This window comes from Lithobates pipiens, unplaced genomic scaffold, assembly GCF_037356315.1.
Source record: "Lithobates pipiens isolate NorthernLeopardFrog02 unplaced genomic scaffold, aLitPip1_a1.2 Scaffold_18, whole genome shotgun sequence".
Classification (NCBI taxonomy): domain Eukaryota; kingdom Metazoa; phylum Chordata; class Amphibia; order Anura; family Ranidae; genus Lithobates; species Lithobates pipiens.
The window spans coordinates 191688354-191713537 of NW_027507758.1; the positions used below are offsets into that span (position 1 = coordinate 191688354).

The 25184-nt window shown below is 44.8% G+C and overlaps 1 protein-coding gene across 1 annotated transcript in view; it reads right to left on the bottom strand.

Annotated features, from left to right (window-relative positions):
• SOS1 (SOS Ras/Rac guanine nucleotide exchange factor 1) overlaps positions 1-25184 on the bottom strand; it is a 415017-nt gene that overhangs the window by 117647 nt on the left and 272186 nt on the right. Inside the window, exon 17 of the mRNA XM_077486479.1 lies at positions 15376-15493. Within this exon, the coding sequence (XP_077342605.1) occupies positions 15376-15493 (118 nt within the window). The remainder of the gene's footprint in view (positions 1-15375; positions 15494-25184) is intronic.

Genomic DNA, 25184 nt, shown 5'->3' on the forward strand with positions numbered 1-25184 from the left:
GTCAAGGACAACACAAGTAAACACAAAATGCAATTTGTAAATGAAGGTGTTTATTATTAAAGGTGAAAAAAAATCCAAACCATCATGGCCCTGTGTGAAAAAGTGATTGCCCCCCTTGTTAAAACATACTATAACTGTGGTTGTCCACACCCGAGTTCAATTTCTCTAGCCACACCCAGGCCTGATTATTGCCACACCTGTTCACAATCAAGGCATCACTTAAATAGGAGCTGCTTGACACAGTAAGGTCCACCAGAAGATCCTTAAAAGCTACACATCATGCCGAGACCCAAAGAAATTCAGGAACAATTGAGAAAGAAAGTAATAGAGATCTATCAGTCTGGAAAGGGTTATAAAGCCATTTCCAAAGCTTTGGGAATCCAGCAAACCACAGTGAGAGCCATTATCCACAAATGGCGAAGACATGGAACAGTGGTGAACCTTCCCAGGAGTGGCCGGCCGCCCAAAATTACCCCAAGAGCGCAGCGACGACTCATCCAAGAGGTCACAAAAGACCCCCACAACAACGTCCAAGGAACTGCAGGCCTCACTTGCCTCAGTTAAGGTCAGCGTTCATGCCTCCACCATCAGGAAAAGACTGGGCAAAAATGGCCTGCATGGCAGAGTTCCAAGGAGAAAACCACTGCTGAGCAAAAAGAACATCAAAGCTCGTCTCAATTTCTCCACAACACATCTTGATGATCCCCAAGACTTTTGGGACAACATTCTGTGGACCGATGAGACAAAAGTGGAACTCTTTGGAAGGTGTGTGTCCAAGTATATCTGGCGTAGAAGGAACACTGCATTTCATAAAAAGAACATTATACCAACAGTAAAATATGGTGGTGGTAGTGTGATGGTCTGGGGCTGTTTTGCTGCTTCAGGACCTGGAAGACTTGCCGGTGATAAAAGGAACTATGAATTCTGCTGTCTACCAAGAGATCCTGAAGGAGAATGTCCGACCATCTGTTCGTGTACTCAAGCTGAAACGAACTTGGGTTCTGCAGCAGGACAATGATCCTAAACACACCAGCAAGTCCACCACCGGATGGCTGAAGAAAAACAAAATGAAGACTTTGGAGTGGCCTAGCCAAAGTCCTGACCTGAATCCTATTGAGATGTTGTGGTATGACCTTAAAAAAGCCGTTCATGCTCGAAAACCCTCTAATGTAACTGAATTAGGACAATTCTGCAAAGATGAGTGGGCCAAAATTCCTCCAGGACGCTGTAAAAGCCTCATTGCACGTTATCGCAAACGCTTGGTTGCAGTTGTTGCTGCTAAGGGTGGCCCAACCAGTTATTAGGTTTAGGGGGCAATCACTTTTTCACACAGGGCCATGATGGTTTGGATTTTTTTTCACCTTTAATAATAAAACACCTTCATTTACAAATTGCATTTTGTGTTTACTTGTGTTGTCCTTGACTATTGTTTAAATTGGTTTGATGTTTCGAAACACTTAAGTGTGACAAACATGCAAAGGAACAGGAAATGAGGAAGGGGGCAAACACTTTTTCACACCACTGTATTTATCCAGACCGTCTCTAAATAGTCATACCCCAGGAAGGGAAAAAAACTGGCTAAGAGCTTTCACATGATACTTCGGCTGACCAGTATTTCAGCCACAGAACTCTGCGAGAATGCACTAGTCCAAGCATAAGCCATAAACGATAGAGTCTTCCATAGCATCTACTGTGAGACACACCAGCCCATTGCCGGGCCTGCTGATCAGGTAGAATTTCAGGTATCTCCACAAACTGTTCCTTAACCCCTTTGAAGTCCACATTTTTCAATGAGTTAGCGTGACTCAAAATGTGCTCCACCAAAATGGTGGAGCAGAACATCAAAGGGTTAATGGACTGAGATACACCAATTGCAGCAAGAACCGTCTGCGCTACTGAACTACAAAAGACATCTGGTCTATAAAAGGAAGTTCCAACTTTAATTTGCTGGATCCTTTAACATCAGTGTATTATCCACCGGACAAGTTAGACTTCGCTCACTGAGGTGATTGCAGTATCTTCCAATATTTGGGAAGATCTACCTGATCCCCAGCCTCCTGCACCTCAACAAAAGGGCCCTGAGGACTATATGGGAATCTGCTATGTTTAGTCCTACTATGGAGAGACTCGTGACCAACACCTTAGACACTGGCGAAAAAACTGAGCACTCCCAGTAATGGGAGGGGTTATATAGGGGTGTACATGCCTTAAGGGCATGCCAGTGTCCAGCACCTGTCGGTCCGATATAACCCACATAGTAAATACTATGGCTCTGTGTCCCCTGATGTAAGAAAAGAAAGGAGGATTTGAACAGAAAAATGTTTCAGGGAGGAGAGTGGAATTTGATTTTGTGACCTGCAGATTCCACTACTTACACCTAAATATCAGATATATTCTGGATCCAAAAACCCTCCGATAGCCCCCCACCTTGTTGAAAAAATGGGGATAAACCTACATGCAGTGAAAGCATCAGTGGATTTAAGAGATTTGGCACGTCAGGCCTGCCCAACGCTGGCAGGGATCTTTGATTTGATAAGACCTTAAAGGTTACATATGAATAAAAGGTATGCCTGTGGTCTTGGGGAAGGAAGGGGAGTACTCTTTCCTCCTGTGGAATTCTTGATTAGCCATAAAAAACAAAAAAAAAAACACACCAGAGCAAAGCTACCGAATGACTTGCATCCAGACAAAGGCATTACAAAGGTCCTTTAATGCATGTATGATCTAATCAGTCAGATCAACTAAATACTGAGTGCAACAAGGACAAGGTCCTGGCTTTGAAGTTCAGCCCAATCAGTAACCACTTGGTAGACCCAGTCAGAGGCAAATATGGAGCAAACATAGACCTAGCCACAGAAAAATCAGTCTAGCTAGGGACTAAAATAGCATATTGAGTCCTTAACTGAAATAAGTCACCCAGTTACAGCACAAAACATGTGGATTTTTCAAAGATGGAGGGACCATTTGTTTAGTAGGGAATGGGCAGTGAAAAATTATTAGGAATGAGAAAAAAGAAAAGCCTTAAAACTTAGGTCTGCAGGAACACACAATGAGTGAAAGGTAAAGGGTCATCGCCAGATCTCTACACCATGTTCCATGTAAGCATATCTAGTAGTCTGGTACAACACTGTTAGCAGCTGCTTGACAGAAGAATCTTCTTTAAAGCAGTTTTTTTAGCCTAAAATAAAACAAGTTTATACTTATCTACTCTGTGCACACAGAGCAGCCCCGAATCTCCTCTTTTGGGGTTGTGTGCCACGGCTCTTGGCTCCTTCTCCTCTGAGTGCCCTGAGCAAGCAGCTTGCTATGGGGGCACTAGTTTGTGTTCGCTCCAGAGCAAAACAACCCAGTATAACCCCCTTCCACTCCCAGCCTGCCTTCGTTTTGTAGTAAGCCAATATAGGGGAAGGACCCATGTCCCTAAATATACTCCAGGCTTTTACTATAAGTCAAAATTGCCGTTTTCTAAATTGTACATTAGCCACTTGCCGACCGCCGCACAAACATTTGCGTCAACAGAATGGCACGGACAGGCAAATGGGCATATGGGTAAGTCCCTTTAAATTTGCCGCTGCATGCGCGTGACCCTGTTGTGAGCTCCGTGTGATCACGGGTCCCGCGGACATATCTGCGATCGTCTCATGGAGAGGAAGGATGGGGAAATACTGATGTAAACAAGCATTTCCCCATTCTTCCTACTGACAGGACACTGATCACCGCTCCCTGTGATCGGGAGTGGTGATCAGTGTTGGGTCACATGTAGCCCACTCCCCCAGTTAGAATCACTCCCTAGGACACACTTAACCCCTGTAATGCTGGCTAGTGGTTAACCCCTTCACTGCCAGTCACATTTACACAACAATCAGTGCATTTTTAATTGCACTGATTGCTGTATAAATGTGAATGGTCCCAAAATAGCACCAAAAGCCTCCGATCTGTCCGCCATAATGTCGCAGTCACGATAAAAAAAAAAAAAAACTGATCGCTGCCATTACTAGTAAAAAATAAAAATAAAAGATATTGATAAAATGCCATAAACCTATCCACTATTTTATAGACACTATAAGTTTTGTGCAAACCAATCAATAAACGCTTATTACGATTTTTATTACCAAAAATTTGTAGAAGAATAGGTAATCTGTCTAAACTGAGGGGAAAAGTTTTTTTATATATTTTTTGGGGATATTTATTATGGCAAAAAGTAAAAAAAATAATGCATTTTTTCAAAATTGTCACTCTTTTTTGTTTATAGCGCAAAAAATAAAACCTGCTGAGGTGATCAAATACCACCAAACGTATACTCTATTTGTGGGGAAAAAAGGACGTCAATTTTGTTTGGGAGCCATGTCGCACAACTGCGCAATTGTTAAAGCAACACAGTGCCAAATCGCAAAAAGTGCTTTGGTCTTTGGCCAGCCAAATGGTCCGGGGCTTAAGTGGTTAAGGGGTGGGCAACAACACATTAACATCAGGTACACATTTATATACTGTAGTTATCTATAAAATACATTTCTTAGTTATTTTTATATAAAATGGGCAATAAAATACATTTACTAAAATGTAAACCTAGCTATGGTCCCATTAAAAAAAAAAGTTTATTCACATTACACTGTACATCAGTAAGTCATCATTCCTGTCCTTTGTGGTACAGCATGCCTGCACATTTTAACTGGATTATTCCTGTTTCCAAAGAAGGTAATTGCAAAATATGCAAATCTTAGATGCCTCTCCTGTACTACATGAGCATCTATGCATCTATATAGTCAAAAACATGTCTTCAACTGCAAAGGGGCTATATTGATACCTGTGATTACCATAAGTGAATTTAAGGTTTATTGAATATTGACTCCTGCAGAGGATGGCCAAGACCCCTTTCAAGCCACCGTAGTGTGAGTGCTTTCACACTGGGGCAATGCACTTGCAGGACAGGAAAAAAATAAGTCCGGTAAGCAGCATCTTCCGGGCAGTGTATACACCACTCTTCCACCACCCCTGCCCACCCCTGAAATGAATGGGCAGTGCTGCCAAAGCGCCTGCAAAGCATTTCCGCAGCACCGTAAAACTGGCGCCATTAACCCTTTCCTTGGTCGCTAGCGGGGGTTAAAAGCTCGCCGAAAAGCACCACTATAAGAGCAGTAAAGCGCCACTATAGCTAGGACCCACTGCCCCAGTGTGAAAGGGGTCTAAAAAGTAGAGGTCGACCGATATGGGTTTTTCTCTGGCCGACGCCGATATTTAGAAATCGCCACGGCCGATGGCCGATATATGATGCCAATTTTTTTGGGCCGATATGTTAGGCCGATTATTTATTTATTTTTTCCCCTTCATCTCATAAATGTATACCGCTCCTCCCCCAACTCCTGCCCATTGAAATGAATGGGCACCGCTGCCGAAGCACCTGCAATGCGATTTGGCAGCGGCGCTTCACGGGCACATTTAACCCCTTCCTGGGCTGCTAGCTGGATTATAAGTGCCCCTCTAAAATGACAGTAAAGCGCCGCTAAAACTGGCAGCGTTTTACCGTCAACGCCTGCTCGCTCCAGTGTGAAAGCAGCCACAAACATCCAAACAGTTCACTTGTATGTATAATTTAGAATGAAATAAATTATATATATATATATCTATATATATATAGATATATATATATATTTTTTTAAATATATATTACACAAAAACAGGTAATCAAAACTTTTGGATGAAAAAAAATGGGCTAACTTTACTGTTTTTTTTTCTTTAAATCGGTGTATTTTTTCTAAAAAAAATTGAGTTTGAAAGACCGCTGCGCAAATACCGTGTGACATAAAATATTGCAACAACCGCTATTTTATTCCCTAGGATCTCTGCTAAAAAAATATATATAAGTTTTGGGGGTTCTAAGTGAATTTCTAGCAGAAAATACAGGATTTTTATTTGTAAGCATCAAGTGTCAAAAAAGATTTAGTCTTTAAATGGTTAAACTGAGAACTCTACACACTGAAATGAGTTCATTCATTCAAGTGTAAACATTGTATCTTTTTGATCTTTTCTTAGCAGACTGCCCAGAGAGGAGACAAGTCACTTCACTCAAGTCTCCAGGCAACTTACACTGATTTCTATTACTGAAGTCATTTGCAAGTCGCGCTGATCGGCCTTTTTTAACAGCACAATCGGCCGATGACGATTAATTAAAAAACGCCAAATATCGGCCGATATATTGGTCGACCTCTACTAAAAAGAGTAATGGAAGGCAAAAACATAAGCCTTCATTTTAGCAATTATTTCTAGGTCACATGCAATGTGACATTTAACCCTCTCTGCCAGAGTGGTTTGTTTTTGCACATGTTTAACAACCTTAAAACTAGACACTTTCACCCCCTTCCCTTCATATTTCTGAGGACAGTTCCTGCTCTCATATGTAATGCGGTATTAATGGCACTGGTTCCTCTTAATATGTGATCTGGGGTCAAAAAGTCCTCAGATCTCATATTTAGCCTAAAATGCAGTAATAAAAAAAAATGTATTTAAAAAAAATCATTTTAAAAAAATTGGCCCTTTCAGAGCTGTGGGTGGAATTGACATTTTGACGTCGCTACCGCCCACAGCTCTTAACCGCTTGAGATCCGCGCTATAGCTGAATGACGGCTACAGCGCTGACCTGCTTTGCCGGGACTATGTCTATTGACGTTGTCCCGTGCATGAGCTGCCTGCGTGCCCTGTGATCAGCGAGTCTACGAGACTCGCCTGATCACGGATCGGAGCAAGGGGTCGATCCCGACCCCTTACCACGTGATCAGCTGTCAGCCAATGACAGCTGATCATGTGACACAACAGAGCCGGTAATCGGCTATTTTTCCTCCTCACGCTGTCAAAAAAAAGCCGATCACCGGCGGCCGTGATCGGGACATCAGTCCCGATCACAGCCAGCTTATCAGTGCCCACCTGCCCCCTGCCAGTGCCACCCAAATAATAAAAAAGTGCCCCCCAGTGCCCATAGTGCCACCCATCAGTGCCCACAGTGCCACCCATCAGTGCCCACAGAGCCACCTATTTTATTTTTTACAGTGTAAAAATAAAAACTAAAAAGGTAAAATAAATAATAATATATATATTTTTTTTAAACGCACCCCGTCCTGCCGAGCTCGCGTGCAGAAGCGAATGCATACGTGAGTAGTGCCCACATATGAAAACAGTGTTCAAACCACACATGTGAGGTATATATAATATATATAAAAATAATGCCCCATACACACAGTCGGACATTCCGACCACAAAATCTGTCGGATTTTTTCCAAAGGATTTTGGGCCAAACTTGTCTTGCATACACATGGTCACACAAAGTTGTCGGAAAATCCAATCGTTTGGAATGAGGTGCCGTCAAACACATATGTCGCGAGTATAAATGGGCCAGTAGGCAATAGCTTTCATCTATTCGTTTTTTCTGAGCATGCCTGGCACTTTGTCCCTCGGAATTTTCTACACGCGATCGGAATTTAAACGCTCAGATTTTTTGTTGGAAAATTTTAGATCCTGCTCTCAAACTTTTTGCATCGGAAAAAGTCCGATAGAGCCCACACACGATCGGATTTTCCGACAACATTATCTGATCTGACTTTCTCCGTCGGAATTTCCGACTGTGTGTATGGGGCATAAGACTATTCCTGTATTTTTTTTTATACTGAACGCAATGTTTATTGAAAGAAATGATCACAGGCCTCTAGAACTGTGTAGGAGCCGGACAGTCTACTCTTACTATAGTTTGTTGTCTAGTAGGCTGAGGAGGGAGGAGATCACAGTTAGTATTGTTAATTGTACTTCGGCATCTGCTATTGTTTGAAGGTTTGCTGTGTTTACACTTACACCCTCCCTTCTAGATTGTAAGCTCTAACGAGCAGGGCCCTCTTATCCCTCCTGTATTGATTTGTATTGTAAGTGTACTGTCTGCCCTCATATTGTAAAGCGCTGCGCAAACTGTTGGCGCTATATAAATCCTGAATAATAATAATGATAATGTGTATTGTCTGCAGTTAGCTAGAAGTTGGCAAGGCTGGTCTACAATGTAACATCTGAGTCATCCAGGTGGTTAATTAAGTGATGTGATGGGATTAGCCATAGACAGCTGTACCTCGATAGCTAAACCATTGTGTGATGTTTTGAGAAAATATTTGGGGTTATTGTGTATGTGAGGGACTGACATACTTCTGAAATATATAAAAGGCTGTATTCTTGTCCAATAAATCATTCGATGTTCAAGCTGTGTAACTGGGTTAGTCTCACCTGGTTCTTACACTATATCGGCTCTAAAATCTGATATCTCAAGGTCCAGCTGGGAGGAAGCAGTGTACTGAAGGAAGCACTCAAGCAGAGTGCGACGGGGATCCGTTACATTGGTGGCAAACAGTGGGATACTTCCTGCAGTCTGGAACATTGAAATCTCCACCTGGATCCAAGGTCTGGATAGCAGGAGAGGAGAGGGACAGATACCAGCCACCATGGAAGAGTAATTCGGAAGGAGGATGCGAGAGATGCAGATACAGCACAGAGGATCAGTATCAGAGCAGATCCTGCTGGGAGGGTATGATTCTATCTGCTGTGAACTTTGGAAGGAAAGGCTAGCCCGTGAGCAGCGCCACCAGGGAAAAATACACCCCCCCCTTCAAGGAAAGGTACTGGTAACAGTATGGATTGCAGGTGCTGTTTTTGGGAGAAGAAATGCACAGAGCAGACAGCTGTCAGAGCTGGGCTCAGCCCTTCCTTCTCTGAGCTGGCCGTTCAGCTGTCGGCTAATTGCCAGCTCCTATCCCTCCACAGTGACTCACCTGTTGATGATATCCTGCTCGTCAGTCCTGCCTACTTAAGCAGTCCAGCAAAGATGATCTCCGCCTTCCCCTTGGTCAACATCACAGAAACTATCTCCTGCGTTCCCGTTAAAGACTTGCTTGGTTGACATTCCTTCTGGCTCCAGATCCTGCTTGCTGTTCCACTACGCTGTTCTCGGGCTTCTTGGCTTGTCTGACTATCCGTTCCGGTTACCGAACATTGGCTCTGTTTTGACTATGTTTGTTTCATTTACTTTATTATTAAACAAGCGTGGTGAGGTGATGTTTCTTCTTCCCCAGTGGATTTCAGAGATTCAGGGAGAGGAAGCTGTCATTCCCCCTCCCCAACAAGAATTTGTGCACCTGGGAGACAGTACCAGAGAAAGGGAATTCCAGCAGACGGCGCTCCAGAATTATGACACAAACGAAGCACAGGCAACTGGACAGAGGGTCCAAGACCTCTGCCCCGCACCTTTGGCAGTTCTGGAGGGCCAAGATGAGGAGGTGGCGGTCACTCCCGAGCTGCAGATCAGGATCCAAGGAGAGAATGCAATGGGCATCTCACAAATGCAGCTTGATCTCGTGTCAGTGGATGGGGCTGCGGTCTCCACTAAAAGAAAACCAGCAAAAGTGCTGGAAACAGGGCAGAGTGCTACTAACCTCTGCCGAGCACCAGTAATAACTGCAGAGTTTCAGAGAGTCAGGGCAGTCGGCCTCCCTCCCCAACAGTTAACCAGAGCAGATAATGTGGGGTCCCCAGCAGAAGCGCTGGCAACAGGGCAGAGTGCTGTTGGCCTCTGCCCTCAGCGAGCAGAGGATGGATTTCCTGTAAAACTGGATGGGACTTCAGTCTCCACTTGTAAAACCCAGGGATGTTGGGCAGTCAGCCCAGATGCCCAACAGCATGATGGAGTAAGCCCAGCCACCCTGTCTTCTCTCCAGTGGCTGAAGGGACTCCAGGGGGAAGGCCCAGTTCACAGTCCCCCCCCCCTCCCAGCAGCGGGTATGTTCTATGAGAGAGGCAGAGGTTGGCTGGGTGAGTAATGCTCTGTTTGGAACAATTTGTTTGGAGTACTCTATGAGTACAGGCATTGGGGGGATTATAACTACGAACTAACTTCAGAGTCAACCCGTCTGGGGTCTTCCTCCTGTGTAAGTCTGCTGCCGAAAGGGGACAGGAGTCACTTTGAGCGGGGGGGGGGGGGGCCATGGAACCCAAAATCCCTTGGAGAGTTTGGGCAAACTTTGTTTTAGCTCCCCATGCAACTCCTATGTCGAAGTCAGCCTGGGTCCATTAGGGGCACAGGGTGACAAAGAAAAATGATGGACAGCTGTTTAACAGTGTTGGACAATATATATATAATGGGATTTTTATATACAGCTTACCTGTAAAAATCCTTTTCTTGAGAGTACATCACGGGACACAGGAGCTTCATTACATAGTGGGCTATATAGGCACCTCTGGTGATTGGACACTGGTTAACCCCAATTAAGGAGAATTCCTCCCCTATATAACCCCTCCCATATGGGAGGCACCTCAGTTTTTTCGCCAGTGTCTATGGTGGTTGGTCTGGGACAAGTAGGTGATCTCTTCGGTATCTCTGGGCTACATGCTAGAGTTTCAGGAGATTCCACCTTCTCGCTTTCTAAGGTCAAGGATCCCCAGGGATCCAGTAAAGCAAAAACCGCTATTTCTGGCCTTAGATCACTTACTATCCCAGGGGGTGATAGTAGAAGTGGACCCAAAAGAACAGGGTTCAGGGTTTTACTCAAATCTCTTCACCGTTCCGAAGCCAAATGGAAGTGTCAGACCTATCCTAGATCTGAAGGATCTGAACCGGTTTTTACGCATCCGGTCCTTCCCGAATGCAGTCAATCCGCACTGTGGTCTCCTCCCTGCAAGGGGGAGAGTTTATGGCATCAATAGATATCAAGGATGCATATCTCCATGTGCCAATTTTTCCCGCACACCAAAAATGTCTAAGGTTCGCGGTAGAGCGGCGCCATTTTCAATTTGTGGCCTTTCCGTTCGGGCTTGCTACGGCCCCTCGAGTCTTCACAAAGATTCTGGACCCTCTCTTGGCAAACCTAAGAGCTCAGGGTATAGCCGTCATGGCTTATCTAGACGATTTGCTTCTCATGGAGAAAACAGTAGCGTTCCTGAACCACAGCGTCACCAGAACGCTAGAACACCTGGAACGCCTAGGTTGGATCATAAACCTAGAAAAGTCGCCCCTACAGCCTGCCACCAGGTTGGAATACCTGGGTATGATCATCGACACCGCTCAGGGCAAGGTGTTTCTTCCAAGGCCAAAGGCCTTGGCCATTGGGGATCTGGTGCGCCTAATTCTGGGCAGGAGATCTTTCCCCATTCGATTGTGCATGAGACTGTTAGGGAAAATGGTTGCCTCCTTCGAGGCCATCCCATTCGCCAAGTTCCACTCAAGGCCTCTGCAAAGATGCATTCTTGCGGCTTGGAACAGGAAGCCCCAATCATTGGATCTTCCTATGCGTCTACCCCCAGGGACACGCAGGAGTCTCATCTGGTGGTTACAAACCAAGAATTTGCTGAAGGGCAAAACTTTTCTTCCTCTTCCATGGAAGATTTTCACGACAGATGCCAGCCTGACAGGCTGGGGAGCAGTGTTGGAGGAGACGTGCTCACAGGGGAAATGGTCTGCGATCGAGAAGCTATTGCCCATAAATGTCCTGGAGATCCGGGCAATTTATATGGCTCTCATAAAGTGGTCTTACAGACTACGAGGTCTCCCTGTTCGGGTTCAGTCCGACAATGCCATAGCAGTGGCTTATATCAATCACCAGGGCGGTACCAGGAGTCTGGTGGCCCAAAAAGAGGTGAATCGCATACTTGTCTGGGCAGAAAAGCATGTTCCGTGTCTTTCTGCAGTCTTCATTGCAGGAGTGGAAAATTGGCAGGTGGATTTTCTGAGCCGCCAGAAGTTGTGCCCAGGAGAATGGGCTCTGCACCCCAACGTGTTTCGGAACATATGTCACAGGTGGGGGTACTCCAGACGTAGATCTGTTTGCATCCAGGTTCAACAGGAAACTGGACAATTTTGTGTCAAGGACAAGAGATACACTTGCTCAGGGGTCAGATGTTCTGACAGTTGCCTGGGATCAGTACAATCTGATCTATGCCTTCCCCCCGAGCCCGCTTCTGTCGCGGTTCCTGGGAAGAGTCAAGAGGGAGACAAAATCGGTTCTTTTGGTGGCCCCGGCTTGGCCCAGGCGACCGTGGTACGCAGAGATCATGAAGTTGGCAGTAGGCAGGCCATGGATCCTCCCTCTCCGGCCAGATCTGCTCTCACAGGATCCAATTTACCATCCTGCTTTACGCAATCTGAATTTGACGGTTTGGCTGCTGAGACCCACATTCTGAGAGACCGTGGCCTTTCGGGCCAGTCCTTTCTACTCTGGTCAATGCCAGAAAGCCGGCCTCCAGGCTTATTTATTACAAGATCTGGAAGGCATATGTTTCCTGGTGTGAACTCAGGAAATGCCATCCTAGAAAGTATGTCATTAGCAGGATCTTGGCCTTTCTCCAGTCAGGCCTAGAAATGAATTTGGCCATAAGCACTATCAAGGTGCAGATTTCGGCCCCGTCAGTGTTTTTTCAGAAGCCACTTGCATCGCATTCCCTGGTGTAGTGTCGTGGTTGGGATACGAACCAGCGACCCTTCTTACTGCTAGGTGAGAGTGCCAACCACTACACCACTGTGCCACCCTACACCACTGTGCCGCAATTAAAAGAAAGAAATGAAATAAAATGTGTCCCCCCCCCCCCACAAAAATATCATATTAACAAGTTATTTCTCACACAACATTTTTTGTGTCACACGGTATTTGCACAGCAGTTTTTCGCGGTTTGTCATGCTTTAAAAGTGCGAACGCTTGTGGAATGGCACCAAACTACGGTATTTAAAGATCTACATAGGCAAGGCTTTATATGCCTTTACAGGTTACCAGTTTAAAGTTACAGAGTAGGTCTGGTGCTGGAATTATCGCTCATGCTCTGATGTTTGTGGCAATACCTCATATGTGTGGTGTGAACGCAGTTTACTTATGTGAACGGGACCAACATGTACATTTACCTTTGCATGTGAGCACAGGGGTGCTTTAATTTCTATTTATTTTTGCACTATTCAAAAATGTTAATTATTTGGTACATTGTGACAGATGTTGATGGGGCACTAGTACAGATGCTAATGTGCACTGTGGACAGGGACAGACAGTGAAGGTTCTCTTTAACCACTTCCCACCCGGCCAATGCATATATACGGCCGGGTGGGAGCCATCTACTCCTGATAGGACGTTCCTGAACGTCATTCAGAAGTAGCGGGATCGCGCGCGCTCGTGCCCGCGCAGCGGCGCGATCCCGATGTGCTCGTGTCACCCGGACACAGCACATCTGAGATCGGCAGGAGGGCTCTGTGATTGGCCCTCCTGATCACATGACGGCCGTGTCCAATCACGGCCGTCATGTGATGTAAACAAACAGCCGGTTGCTAGGCAATCGGCTCTCCTCTCCTCACACGGAAGTCATCGCTGAGGAGAGGAGAGCAGAACGCTGCAGCCGGCTGATGATCAGTGAGTATGGGCTGCTTTTTACAGCTTTTTACTCACTGATCATCAGTCTAGTGTCAACACACAACACACCACACAGTACAAACACAGTCCCCACATATGTCCCCAAACCACACATGTCCCCAAAACATACATGTCCCCAAATAATAAAAACACACGTCCCTAATAATAAAAACATGTCCCCCACATATGTCCCACTAAAATCACATGTCCCAATGATTATCTGCACACATATGTACGTGATCACCTGCACACATATGTACATGATCATTTGCGTACATATGTCCGTGATCACACAAACCAATTATTATACAGTTAACGGAATTTTTTTTACCAAAAACATGTAGCAGAATACATTTTGGCTTAAATTTATGACAAAATTTGATTTTATTGGATTTCTTTTCAAATAGAAAAAAGAAAATATTGTTTTTTTTCCAAATTTCCGCTTTTTTTGCGCTTATATCGCAAAAAATAAAAAACGGAGTCGTGAATAAATAACACCAAAATAAAGCTCTATTTGTGCGAACAAAATGATAACAATTTCATTTGGGTACAGTGTAGCATGACCGCGCAATTGTCACTGAAAGCGCGAGAGCGATGAAAGCTGAAAATTGGGCTGGGAAGGAAGGGGGTGAAAGTGCCCTGTATTGTAGTGGTTAAAGAGACATCCAGGGTCTAAAAGACCTTGGATGCCCTCCCCTGTTCTCCAGTGAATTTAATGCAGTGCCGATCACTCTGCAATAGATTATTTCCCATTGGCCCGGGGAAACGGACATGAGGACAATGACAATGACACAAGTGATGATTACAGGTCACTTCCAGGTCAGCAGGAAGGGAAGGAGATCGGAAGCATATACGCTTAGTTCCCTCCCCTCTACCCGGCACCACCTGCTATGCCATTCATGCAGATGGGCAAGCGAGGCCTGGGACATATGGCGGAAGCGCCCATTAAGGGAGTGGAGGGGTAAGCGTGTAAAAGCAATCCATGTTCAAGCTGTGTAACTGAGCTAGCCTCGCCTGGTTCTTATAATATATTGACTGTACAAGCTGATATCTGAGGGTCCAGATTGGAGGAAGCAGTGTACTGACAGAAGCACTCAAGAGGAGTGGGATGTGGATCCGTTACCGTGCCAACTACTGAAAATGTATCACACCTGATGTACTGATGGTCTTTCTCATTCATCGAGGCCCTAACATGCCAGAACAGTACAAATATCCCTCCACCCCCCGCCAAATCACCCCTTTTTGGAAAGTAGACAGTCTAAAGTATTTAGGAAGCGGCATGGCGAGTTTTTTGAAGTTGTCATTTTTTCCCACAATTATAATAAAGAAATTAAATAAAATGTGTCTTTTAGACCCTGGATGCCTCTTTAAAGAGACGCTGCACTATCTGTCCCTGTACACAGTGCACATCAGCATCAGTCCCATCAACATCCATCACAGTGTACCAAATAATAAAACATTTTAAATAGTGTAAAATTTATAAAAATTAAAGCAGCCTTGTGCTCGCGCATGCAAAGGCAACGCGTTGGTCCCATTCACATAAGTAAACTTCGATCACACCACACATGAGGGATTGCCACAACCATCAGAGCATGAGCAATAATCCTAGCACCAAACCTCCTCTGCAACTTTATAAGCCTTACAGGGTACCAGTTTAAAGCGCCACGTATGTCGATTTTTAAAAACAGTAGTTTGGTGGCATTCAACAAGCGTGTGCAGTTTTAAAGCGTGACATGTTTGGCATATATTTACTTGGCGCAGCACCATATTTTATATTTTACAAACAAAGTGGCTGGTCCAGGGGCTGAGATGTCTATTTTTTTATAATGCAATATGATAAATATATTAATATTATTTAAGCATGTGTTGTCTGAGTCTACCATTTTTTTTTTAAAATTATAAGAGATGCGGATAACTATTAACCAATCTACCGCATAAGTTATTTTGAAATTAAACATCAAACAAAACTTACCGCAAAAAGGCACACATGGTGGGTTAATTGACCTGAGTTTAGCTAAATACTTCTTTTGGTGATCTTCACTCAACTCATGAGCTTCTTCTAGAATTTTCCTTTGCCGACTTGATATTTGCTATAAACGAAGAAAAGCAAAATGTATAAAAACGTAATGAAAAACATTATGCCAGACATTTTTTTGGTCAGTTCCTGAATGGATGTTCATAAAAATAAATCTGAACACAATGGGATAAGCCAATGGCACGATCTCAAATGCAGACATTTACCCAGTTCAGTCTGCCCGGCAAGCTCACAGCCAGACAGCATTGTGAACCCAAATAATGCAATTGCCCTTGCTCACAGAGTTAAATGGGGCATCGCTTCCTATATAAGCTAGAATGCAGGTGGCAAGCCCATTAAACTCCAAGGGCACACATGCATAAAAGCGTACAAGGGAATTGCATACAAGGGCTTGCAATACTCTCCGGCTGCCTACTGAGCACATTAAACTGGTGTTAATTCTATAACTGATGTCTCATGTTCTATTCATTAAATCATTAGCTGCTTCCCGCCAACCCAACGTCATATGACGTCGGATTTGAGGGGTGATATCTGGATGATTCCTGCAGTTACAGGGATTATTCAGATATCTTCTTTTTCAGCTGGCGATTCCCTGCACCAGAAGAACAATCATAGCGGCTCAGTCGCTTGATCGTTCTTAAAAAGGCGGGCGGCGTCCCCTCCCACCACCCTCCGGTGCTTCTCACGGGTCACCCCTGCCATTGGCGAACTGGAGGAGGAACCGACCAGTGGTGGATGTTGACCATAGAGATTTCCGGCAGGCAAGATGGTCCCAGGAGTCTCTTTGATCGTTCAGAGGCCGGGCGCTGTGTTATGATATCACACCTGGCCTCTGCATTTTAAAAAAAATGCCACTGTATCGGCTTGGAAGCCAGGATCTTTTTTTTCCTTTTTATTTCAGGCTTCCCAGCCTAGAGGTGAGATCTGGGGACTTATTGACCCCAGATCTCACTGTAAAGAGGACCTGTCATGCACTATTCATATTACAAGGGATGTTTACAAAAAGAAATTGGTAATTTTAAAGGGCCCCTGTCCCTGCATGTAAGTCACACCCACATATGTAAACAGCATTCAAACCCCACATGTAAGGTATCACAATGAACGTTAGAGCGAGAGCAATAATTATAGTGCTAGACCACCTCTGTATCTCAAAACATAAAACCTGTTAAAATTTTGAAAGCATCACCTATGAGGATTTTCAATTACCGAAGTTTGGCGCCATTCCACGAGTGTGGTTGTAAAAGCACAGAATTTTTTACCTTCATGCATTCAATGCATGAAGATAAAGAACCTTCTCTGTGCAGCAGCCTCCCTAGCCCCCCCCCCCATGCTTACTTGAGCCCCATCTCAAACCAGCGATGTGCACGAGAGTCTCAATTCTCTGGGGACTCTACCTCCTCACAGCCAGTGAGCCAATGAGGAGAGAGAGGGTGGGGGCTAAGCCGCAACTCTGTGTGTGAATAGACACACAGAGCCACGGCTCGGGAATGAGCCTGCTTGGGTGCCCCCATCGCAAGCGACTTGCTCTAGGGGCAGGAGGGAGGGCCGGTGAGGGACCCAAGAAGAATAGGATCGTGGCTGCTCAGTGCAAAACCACTGAACAGAGCAGGCGAGTATGATTTTTTTTTTTTTTAAATACCAAAGAAGAAAGCCTTTAACCAATTGCCGTCAGAATGGCTCCACTGTGTGAATTGCTGTAGCTGTACGGTGGCCACTTTAAGGGGGTATAAGAGGCGAGTGCCCTGCCGGAGGAGCGCGCTCACGCCCGCTGCGGTACTGAGGAGCCGATGCACGTGCCTAGCGGCCCTTGATGTCCGCCGGGCACACGCGATCCCCCCTGACAGAGCCAAAACGAGGATCTGTGTGTGTAAAAACACAAATCCATGCTCTGACAGGGGAGAGGCGACAGATCGTGTGTTCCTAGTATATAGGAACACCGATCAGTCTACATCCCCCAGGCAGTCCTATCCCCCCACAGACCCACCCAGGGAACACAGTTAACCCCATTGATTGCCCCCTAATGTTAACCCCTTACCTGCCAGTGACATTTATACAGTAATCAGTGAATAATTTTAGCTCTGCTCGCTGTATAAATGTTAGTCGTCCCAAAAAATAGGATTTTTATAACTCACCTGTAAAATCTATTTCTTGGAATACATCATGGGTCACAAAGCCTTAAAGTGGAAGTAAACTCCCCTATCGTTTTCAGCCAAGGAAGCTGCCATCTTTGCCTCTGTTTAATCTTCAATTGCTATGGTGTTGCACATGTGATTCGTTATGACACCAGCCATTGGATGGTTTAATAGTTTGGCTGAGAGCACAGCCAATGTGCAGTTAGCATTCCCGGCATGCCTTCTTTTTTTTTTTTAACTGTTTAAATCAATGGGTTTACTTCCACTTTAAGTAATTACTTAATGGGTAATAGGCCACCTTCAGGTGATGGACACTGGTTATACCTAATCTAGGAAGTTCACTCCCTATATAACCCCCTCCTCCTTCCAGGAGCACATTAGTTTTTGTAGCAAAGCAATATACTTAAATCCCAAAAATGGAGGGGAGGAACCTCTGTGTCCCATGAACAATCAAATATGGCTCTTTACAAGAAAGAACAGCCAATTCCAACACCCTCCTTGCTGGGGATATAGGGTTCAAGGGAGGTTTGACGGGTGGATTAAGCCACGTTACCCCTTGTATAAAACCCCGGACTAAAGAAAGTGTAGCACGTGGTCTCTGAAATAAGACCAATAAAGCTGAGACTTGGCCTTTAATAGTACTTAAGGCCAATTTCATTTCTACCCCTAATTGTAGAAAGGCAAGAATTCTGCCTATGATATATCTCAGAGGGTGCCAACCCTTGGATTCACACCAGGAAACATAGGCCATCCAGATCCTATAATACAGAATTCTCTAAGCCGGTTTCCTTGCATTAATCAGGGTGGAGATAACTGACCCAGAAAGCTCACTTTCTTTAAAATGTGGGTTTCAATAGCCAAGCCATTAAATTTAGAGACTGTAAGGAAGGGTGGAATATCGGTCCCTGTGAGAGCAGATCTGGCCGTAGTGGGAGGGACCATGGGCCCTCCACTGCCATCTTTACGATTTCTGCATACAATGACCTTCTGGGCCATGCTGGTGCCACCAGAATTATCGGCTTTCTTTCTTTCTTTCGATGTGGGTTTTCTTTGGGTACTCCGGTTTCCTCCCACACTCCAAAGACATGTAGGTTAATTGGCTTCTGTCCAAAATTGACCCTAGTATATGAATGGGGATCATGGTCTCCTTGAGGGTAGGGACCAATGTGAGAGACAGTGGAGACACTCACTCAGGAGGGACTGGTGTCTTTATTCAACCTAACTATGTAACTAAGTAGAAGCAGCAACTGAATAGGGAGGAATGCACAGATCAGTGAACTGATCGCATGGGGTCACCAACGCATCTGTTCAGCATGCGAGTGGATCCCTTGTTTTGGCCACAAAGTTGACTAACTTCATGTTGAATCATGGAAGATCTATGTCCAGAGTCCCACATCTTTGGCAAACAGACCGAAATATGTCGGGGTGAAGAGACCATTCCCCTGTTAATAACTGCTGGCAACTCAAGTAATCCGCCTGCCAATTCTCTACTCTAGAATGTAGACTGCCAATAGGTATAGAACATTCCATTCTGCCCAGGTTAGAATATGGTTCACCTCTCTCTGAGCTGAGAAACTCTTAGTGCCCCCTTGATGATTGCTATAGGCCACAGCTGTGGCATTGTCAGATTGGATCCTGACAGGACAAACCCATACCCTGAAAGTCCAGACCTTTATAGCCAGACGCACTGCCCAAATCTCTAGGATATTGATGGGCAAGGTTCTTTTGGTTCTTGATCACTGCCCCTGGACAATTGTCGTTTCTAGTACTGCTCCCCAGCCTGAAAGGCTGGCATCCGTCATTAGCACTTTCAAGATGACTAGTCGGAAGGATTTTCCTTTCAACAGATTCTGGGTTAGTAACCACTAAGTGAGGCTTTGGGACACTCTTGGGGACAGTCGCATTGCCAAGTCTAAAGCTTGAATTGTTTTGTTCCAAGCAGACAGGATACTGTTTTGCAACATTCTTGAATGAAACTGGGCATAGGGAACGGCTTTGAATGAAGCCCCCATTGTTCCTAGCAACCTCATGCAAAGGCGAAAGAAGGGATCACTTTTTGACCTGACCATCTGCACCAGCTCTCTTATGGAGTTGATCTTTGCCTGAGGCAAGAACACCTTTTCCTGGGCTGTGTCTATGATGAGACCAAAGTACTCCAGCCTTTTTAGCGGTACTAAGGAAGATTTCTCTAGGTTGAGAATCCAACCCAATCTTTCCAAAATGGTTGTAGTGCGTACGCTTTGCGCCAAACGAGCCACAGACTGATCTATTAGTAATAGATTGTCTAGGTACGCTACGACTGTTATGCGCTGTGCCCTTAACCTGGCTAGAGGTGGGGCCAGCCCTTTCGTGAAAACCCAGGGTGCTGTGGCTAGCCCGAAGGGCAGGGCTACAAACTGAAAATGTTGAGGTGAGGGGGGTTGCCTCTTCATGATGAGGCTTAGGATTCTGCTTTGCAGGTTTCTGACCCCAGGACTTCTTTTGAGCCCGAGTCTGGCCCTGAGGTTTTCCTCTAGAGTATGACAGCGGAGGCCGTCGCCACTGCCTAGAGGCGGAAGCCCCTGGCGCAGGGGAAAGAGCCCGTTTAAATGACAGGCATTTATACTTTCTTTTGACTAGCAAAAGAGTACTTTTCCCACTAGAAATTGTTTGGATATATTTGTCCAAGTCTTCTCCAAATAATCTCTCCCCATGAAAAGAAAACCCAGTTAGGCAGTTTTTATATGGTGCTTCAGCTGACCAATTTTTTAACCACAGGATTCTGTGCATAAGCGTAAGGTGGGATGCCTGGTGAATAGAATCTTTATTTTTTTTTATTTTTGTTTTTAATGTTCAAAATGTTCCTTTATTGAGACATATATGCAGTACAAGATACAGCCGTCATCCAACATGGACCAAATCAGTAGTATAGGTAATCCACAGTTAATTAACAGATGATTAATATAGCAGTGAAATTACAATGCAACCCCGCATCATTATACAACCCCCCCTGCTCAGTGACTGGGCGAGCAAGGAACTACCATCTGAGTAACGCACATACAGTTCCACTAACTGCTAACCTCATTTAGGCCGTCCATGGCTGCCAGACCCTGGTAAATTTCTTAGAGCAGTTCCTATTCAGGCATGTTAGCCTGTAGAGAAAAAGCACTGCATTAACTGACCTTTCCCATGAAATAACCATGGGGGGGGCATAAAAAAAAAAAAAAAAAAAAAAAAAGGAGGTAGGACAGCAACAGGACAGCAAAAGGACAGCAATAGCTTCGTACATCTTGGCCTCTGGTCATTGTCCTGAATTCCCAGAAGTGCCAGTTCCGGGGGAAGCAGGGAGATCCAGTTGAAGGCGACTATTAATAGTCTCAACCACCTCAGCCCAGTACCTAACAATCCTAGGACAACTCCAAAACAGGTGGAAATAAGTCCCCACCTAATTTTGACACCTGGGACAGTCTTGCGATCTCTGCGGGTAGTATAATAGACCCTATGAAGGAACTTAACCTGAACTGGCCTCTCCCTGGAAGAGACCAGTACAGAGGTGCCACTTCCCAGTCCTCCCTGTCCAAGGCTGGTATGTCTGCCTTCCACCTATCCCAAAGCCTCTCCATCTTAGTAGCATCTCTCCTTAGCAGTACCAAATACAGCGCAGACAGAGGCTTCTTGTGGTCCTCCTGGGCCAGCAGCTCCTCCACAGGGTCCATAGCAAGATTGGGTATCGTCGGGAACTGTGCCCGAGCGGCGTGCTGGAGGCACAGAAAGTATATCCACCCCGGTAGTTGGTATTTGTCCGTGAATAGAATCTTTAATGGCATCTATGGCAAAACATAATGCTTTTGGTAGTTCAGCCAATTCCCGAGCATGTTGTGCAGGAATCTAAGAGACTGTTTAAATTGGTCCTTTAGTGATTGACAGACACCTATTGCAGTGACTGCAGGCTGAGTAACAGCACCTGGCAAGGAAAAAGTAGATTTTAACAGGGATTCTAACTTTTTATCTGTTGGATCCTTAAGCATTTGTGCATTGTCTAAAGGACAAGTTAGGTCTTTTTTTCTAATTGGAAATCGCAGCGTCAACTGCTGGAACTTTCCATTTTTTGGAGAATTTCTCCTCCAGGGGATAGAGAATTGAAAATCTCTTATGCCTTGTACACACGGTCGGAGAATCTCTCGGAATGCGTCTTATCGGACCGTGTCGTCAGATAATCCGACTGTGTGTGGAATGCATCAGACTGATTCCGTCTGAATCTCCGTCCGACCCAATTTTCCAACATGTTGGAAATATTTCCCGACCAACTGGGCCGGTCGAACGTAATCCGATCATGTGTAGAGAATTTTGATCGGACCAAGTGCCACGCATGCTCAGATCAAATTCCTACATCAAAGCTATTGGCTACTAGCCTGAATGTAGTCCCATCACGTTCTGAAAGATCGGATTTTTCGACAACTTAGTCCGACAGTTTCGGACACAAATTGGTTGGCAGAATCTCCGACCGTGTGTACAGGGGCTTAGGAGGGTGAAAATGCTTATCTGGGTGATCCCATTCAGCAAAAATAAGCTGTTCTAGTAATGCATGTGCAGGAAATGCATGCAAAGGCTGAGAAGGTTTTAAGGAACCCAAGGAAGAAACCAAGCTTTCAGGAAACTGCATTCGAGGCAACATGAAACTGGAACGAACCATCTCCGTAAGAGTTTGTATCAGCAATTTCTCAGATTGTGACGCTGAAAAAAGGTTCATCTACCGTTGTTTCCTTCACAGAGGAATCATCGGTTTGTTTTTCCTCCTGATCGACTGAGGGTAACACCTCATCCTGAGCCCACTGTTCCCCTTGCAAAGGTTCTGAAGTGGGGGAGGGGGATCTAGCACGCTTCCTATCCATTTGAATGGAGGATGCGATTAAAGCCACTAATCTTTCTTCCAGACCCTTCAGGGAGGAGGGAAGGACATCCTTCATTCACGTATACAGCGGTTGAGATGTAAGCAGCACCATCAATTTGTTCCAATGGCTCACCCTGGCTTGCCATAATTGGTAATTCAGGTGAGGATGACAGCGTGGAAATGTGACTCGAGATCCTAATGCCTGAGGGGTGAAACCTTTACTTTTTTGTGGTATCTTTTTTGGTAGGCATAGTCCTAATTACAAAAACAGAGGCACTATACATATTGCACTTAATCGCTGAATATAGTCATGACATTTAAAGCCGCTATAAAGTTCAGCCTAATGCTGGGAAAAAGGTGTCCTTTCTGTATCAGAAATGCCAGTTTGCAACCCTCAACTGTCTCACAGATCCTGTGTCCCTGTGTTGCAGGCTGCTTGTTTCCTCCTCGTCAGCTGAGGAGAGACTGTCAGAGCTGTGGTTTTATTTGTTTTAGCCTGCCGTGCATCCTCGTGGACGTTCACGGCACCGCGCTTAGGTCCCGCCCCTTTTTACTTTTAAAATTTTCCAGCACTCGTGCGTGGCGTTTTCAGGTCCACAGACCCAACACCGGGGGGGGGGGGGGGGGGGGCAGAGATCCATCCAGCAGCAGGCAGAAAAAACAGTAAAATCAGACAACAGTAATAAAATTAGCAGTACCAACGGGACCTCCACACCCCCGCGGCAAGGGGGGGTAATGTAATATAATGTAGCGCTGATGTCCTCTAACCCTCTGGTCCCTTCAAAGGGGAGAAAGAAAACATTGTGCAGATTTCTTTTACCTTGAAAAAAATCTCCCTGCACACGCTGCTGCGAACACACATAGACTGAGCTTTACAGTGAAGACAACAGAGTAAGGTATGTGCAAAGACTCCCTCTAATGGAGAATTAAGGCATGACAACATTTTTTCCCTAATGGAAGAATACATAGGAGTTTTTAATACCCAAGTGTCTTCCCTTACCCTTATCCCCACCGCAGGATTTGCTAAATTAATAGAAAATCCAACCTTCACCCATCACGGCGGGTTGCGTTTAGCAAACCTTCAAAGACCGGGTCCCTAGATATCGGGGTTACAACTCCCTTGGACCCTTTAAAGCACCCCACTAGGAAAGCTAGGTAATGTAGAAAGAACAAAGCCCTGGGTTCCAGCCCTACAAAGAGGCGTTACAGGCAAAACCTCATGCTTCGGATACGAGGCCCCAGGTACCATCCTTTTATGCCTTAGTGGGCTTTTGGATGGATCTAAATCCAGCATAGACCCCCCTGGAGCTCCTCAGAGTACATCTTCACTTGTGACCAAAACCTTAGACACTGGCGGAAAAACTCATGTGCTCCTGGAAGGAGGGGGGGTGTTACATAGGGAGTGAACATCCTGGATTGGGTATAACCAGTATCCATCACCTGAAGGTGGCCTATAACCCATTAATTACTTAAGGCTCTGTGTCCCATGATGTACGATAAAGAAAAATGTCAAGTGTCTGATCTGTCCACCACAATGTCGCAGCCCCAATAAAAATCGGCGATCGCCACCATTACTAGTGTAAAAAAAAAATGCCATAATTCTATCCCCTATTTTGTAGACGCTATAACTTTTGCACAAACCAATATACGCTTATTGCATTTTTTTTACCAAAATTTGTAGCATATATATCTGACTAAACTGAGGAAAAAAATGTGTTTTGTTTAAAAACATTTAGGGGTATTAATTATTGCAAAAAGTAAAAGATAGTGTTTTTTTTTCAAAATTGCAGCTTTTTTTGTTTATAGCGCAAAAAATAAAAACCGCAGAGGTGATCAAATACCACTAAAAGAAATCTCTATTTGTGGGGAAAAAAATATGTAAATTTTAGTTGGGTACAGCACTGCACGACTGCACAATTGTCAGTTAAAGCTATGCAGTGCCGTATCGCAAAAAATGGCTGGTCAGGAAGGGGGTAAATCCTTCCGGGGCTGAAATGGTTAATATTTAAGACACAACATATGCAAGTGTCAGCTCTTTTTTTCAAGTCTTTTCCTTGTGGTGTCATCTTCTGAACAAGTCAGCAGGGAGCTGGCATTCAGTTCCAAGAAGCAGTAGTAGAAAGTAATGAATTTTATGTACAGTCATGGCCAAAAATATTGGCACCCGTGCATTTCTAATTGCAATTACAAATGTTTAGGCAATATCATGTTTATTTCTTTTGTTTATTGGTATGAAACAAAAAAAAGTTGAGAAACAAAAAAAAAGTGGAGAAACGAAAAAAAAGTGGAGAAACGAAAAAAAAGTGGAGAAACGAAAAAAAAGTGGAGAAACAAATCTCCAAAAATGGACTAGACAAAATTATTGGCACCCTCAATTTAATATTTGTTAGCACACCCCTTGGAAAAAATAACTGAAATCAATTTCTTCCTGTAACCATCAATGAGTTTCTTACACCTCTCTACTGGAATTTTGGATCACTCTTTCGCCAACTGCTCCAGGTCTCTCAGATTAGAAGGGTTCCATTTACCAACTGCTCTTTTAAGATCTCTCCACAGGTGCTCTATGGGCTTAAGATCTGGAGTCATTGCTGGCCATTTCAGTACTCTCCAGCGATTTGTCCTACATTTTTGGCGTGTGCTTTGGGTCATTGTCCTGCTGTAAGACCCATGTACTCTGACAGAGACCCACACTTCTGACACTGGGCTCTACATTGCCCCAGAATTCTTTGGTAGTCTTCAGAGTT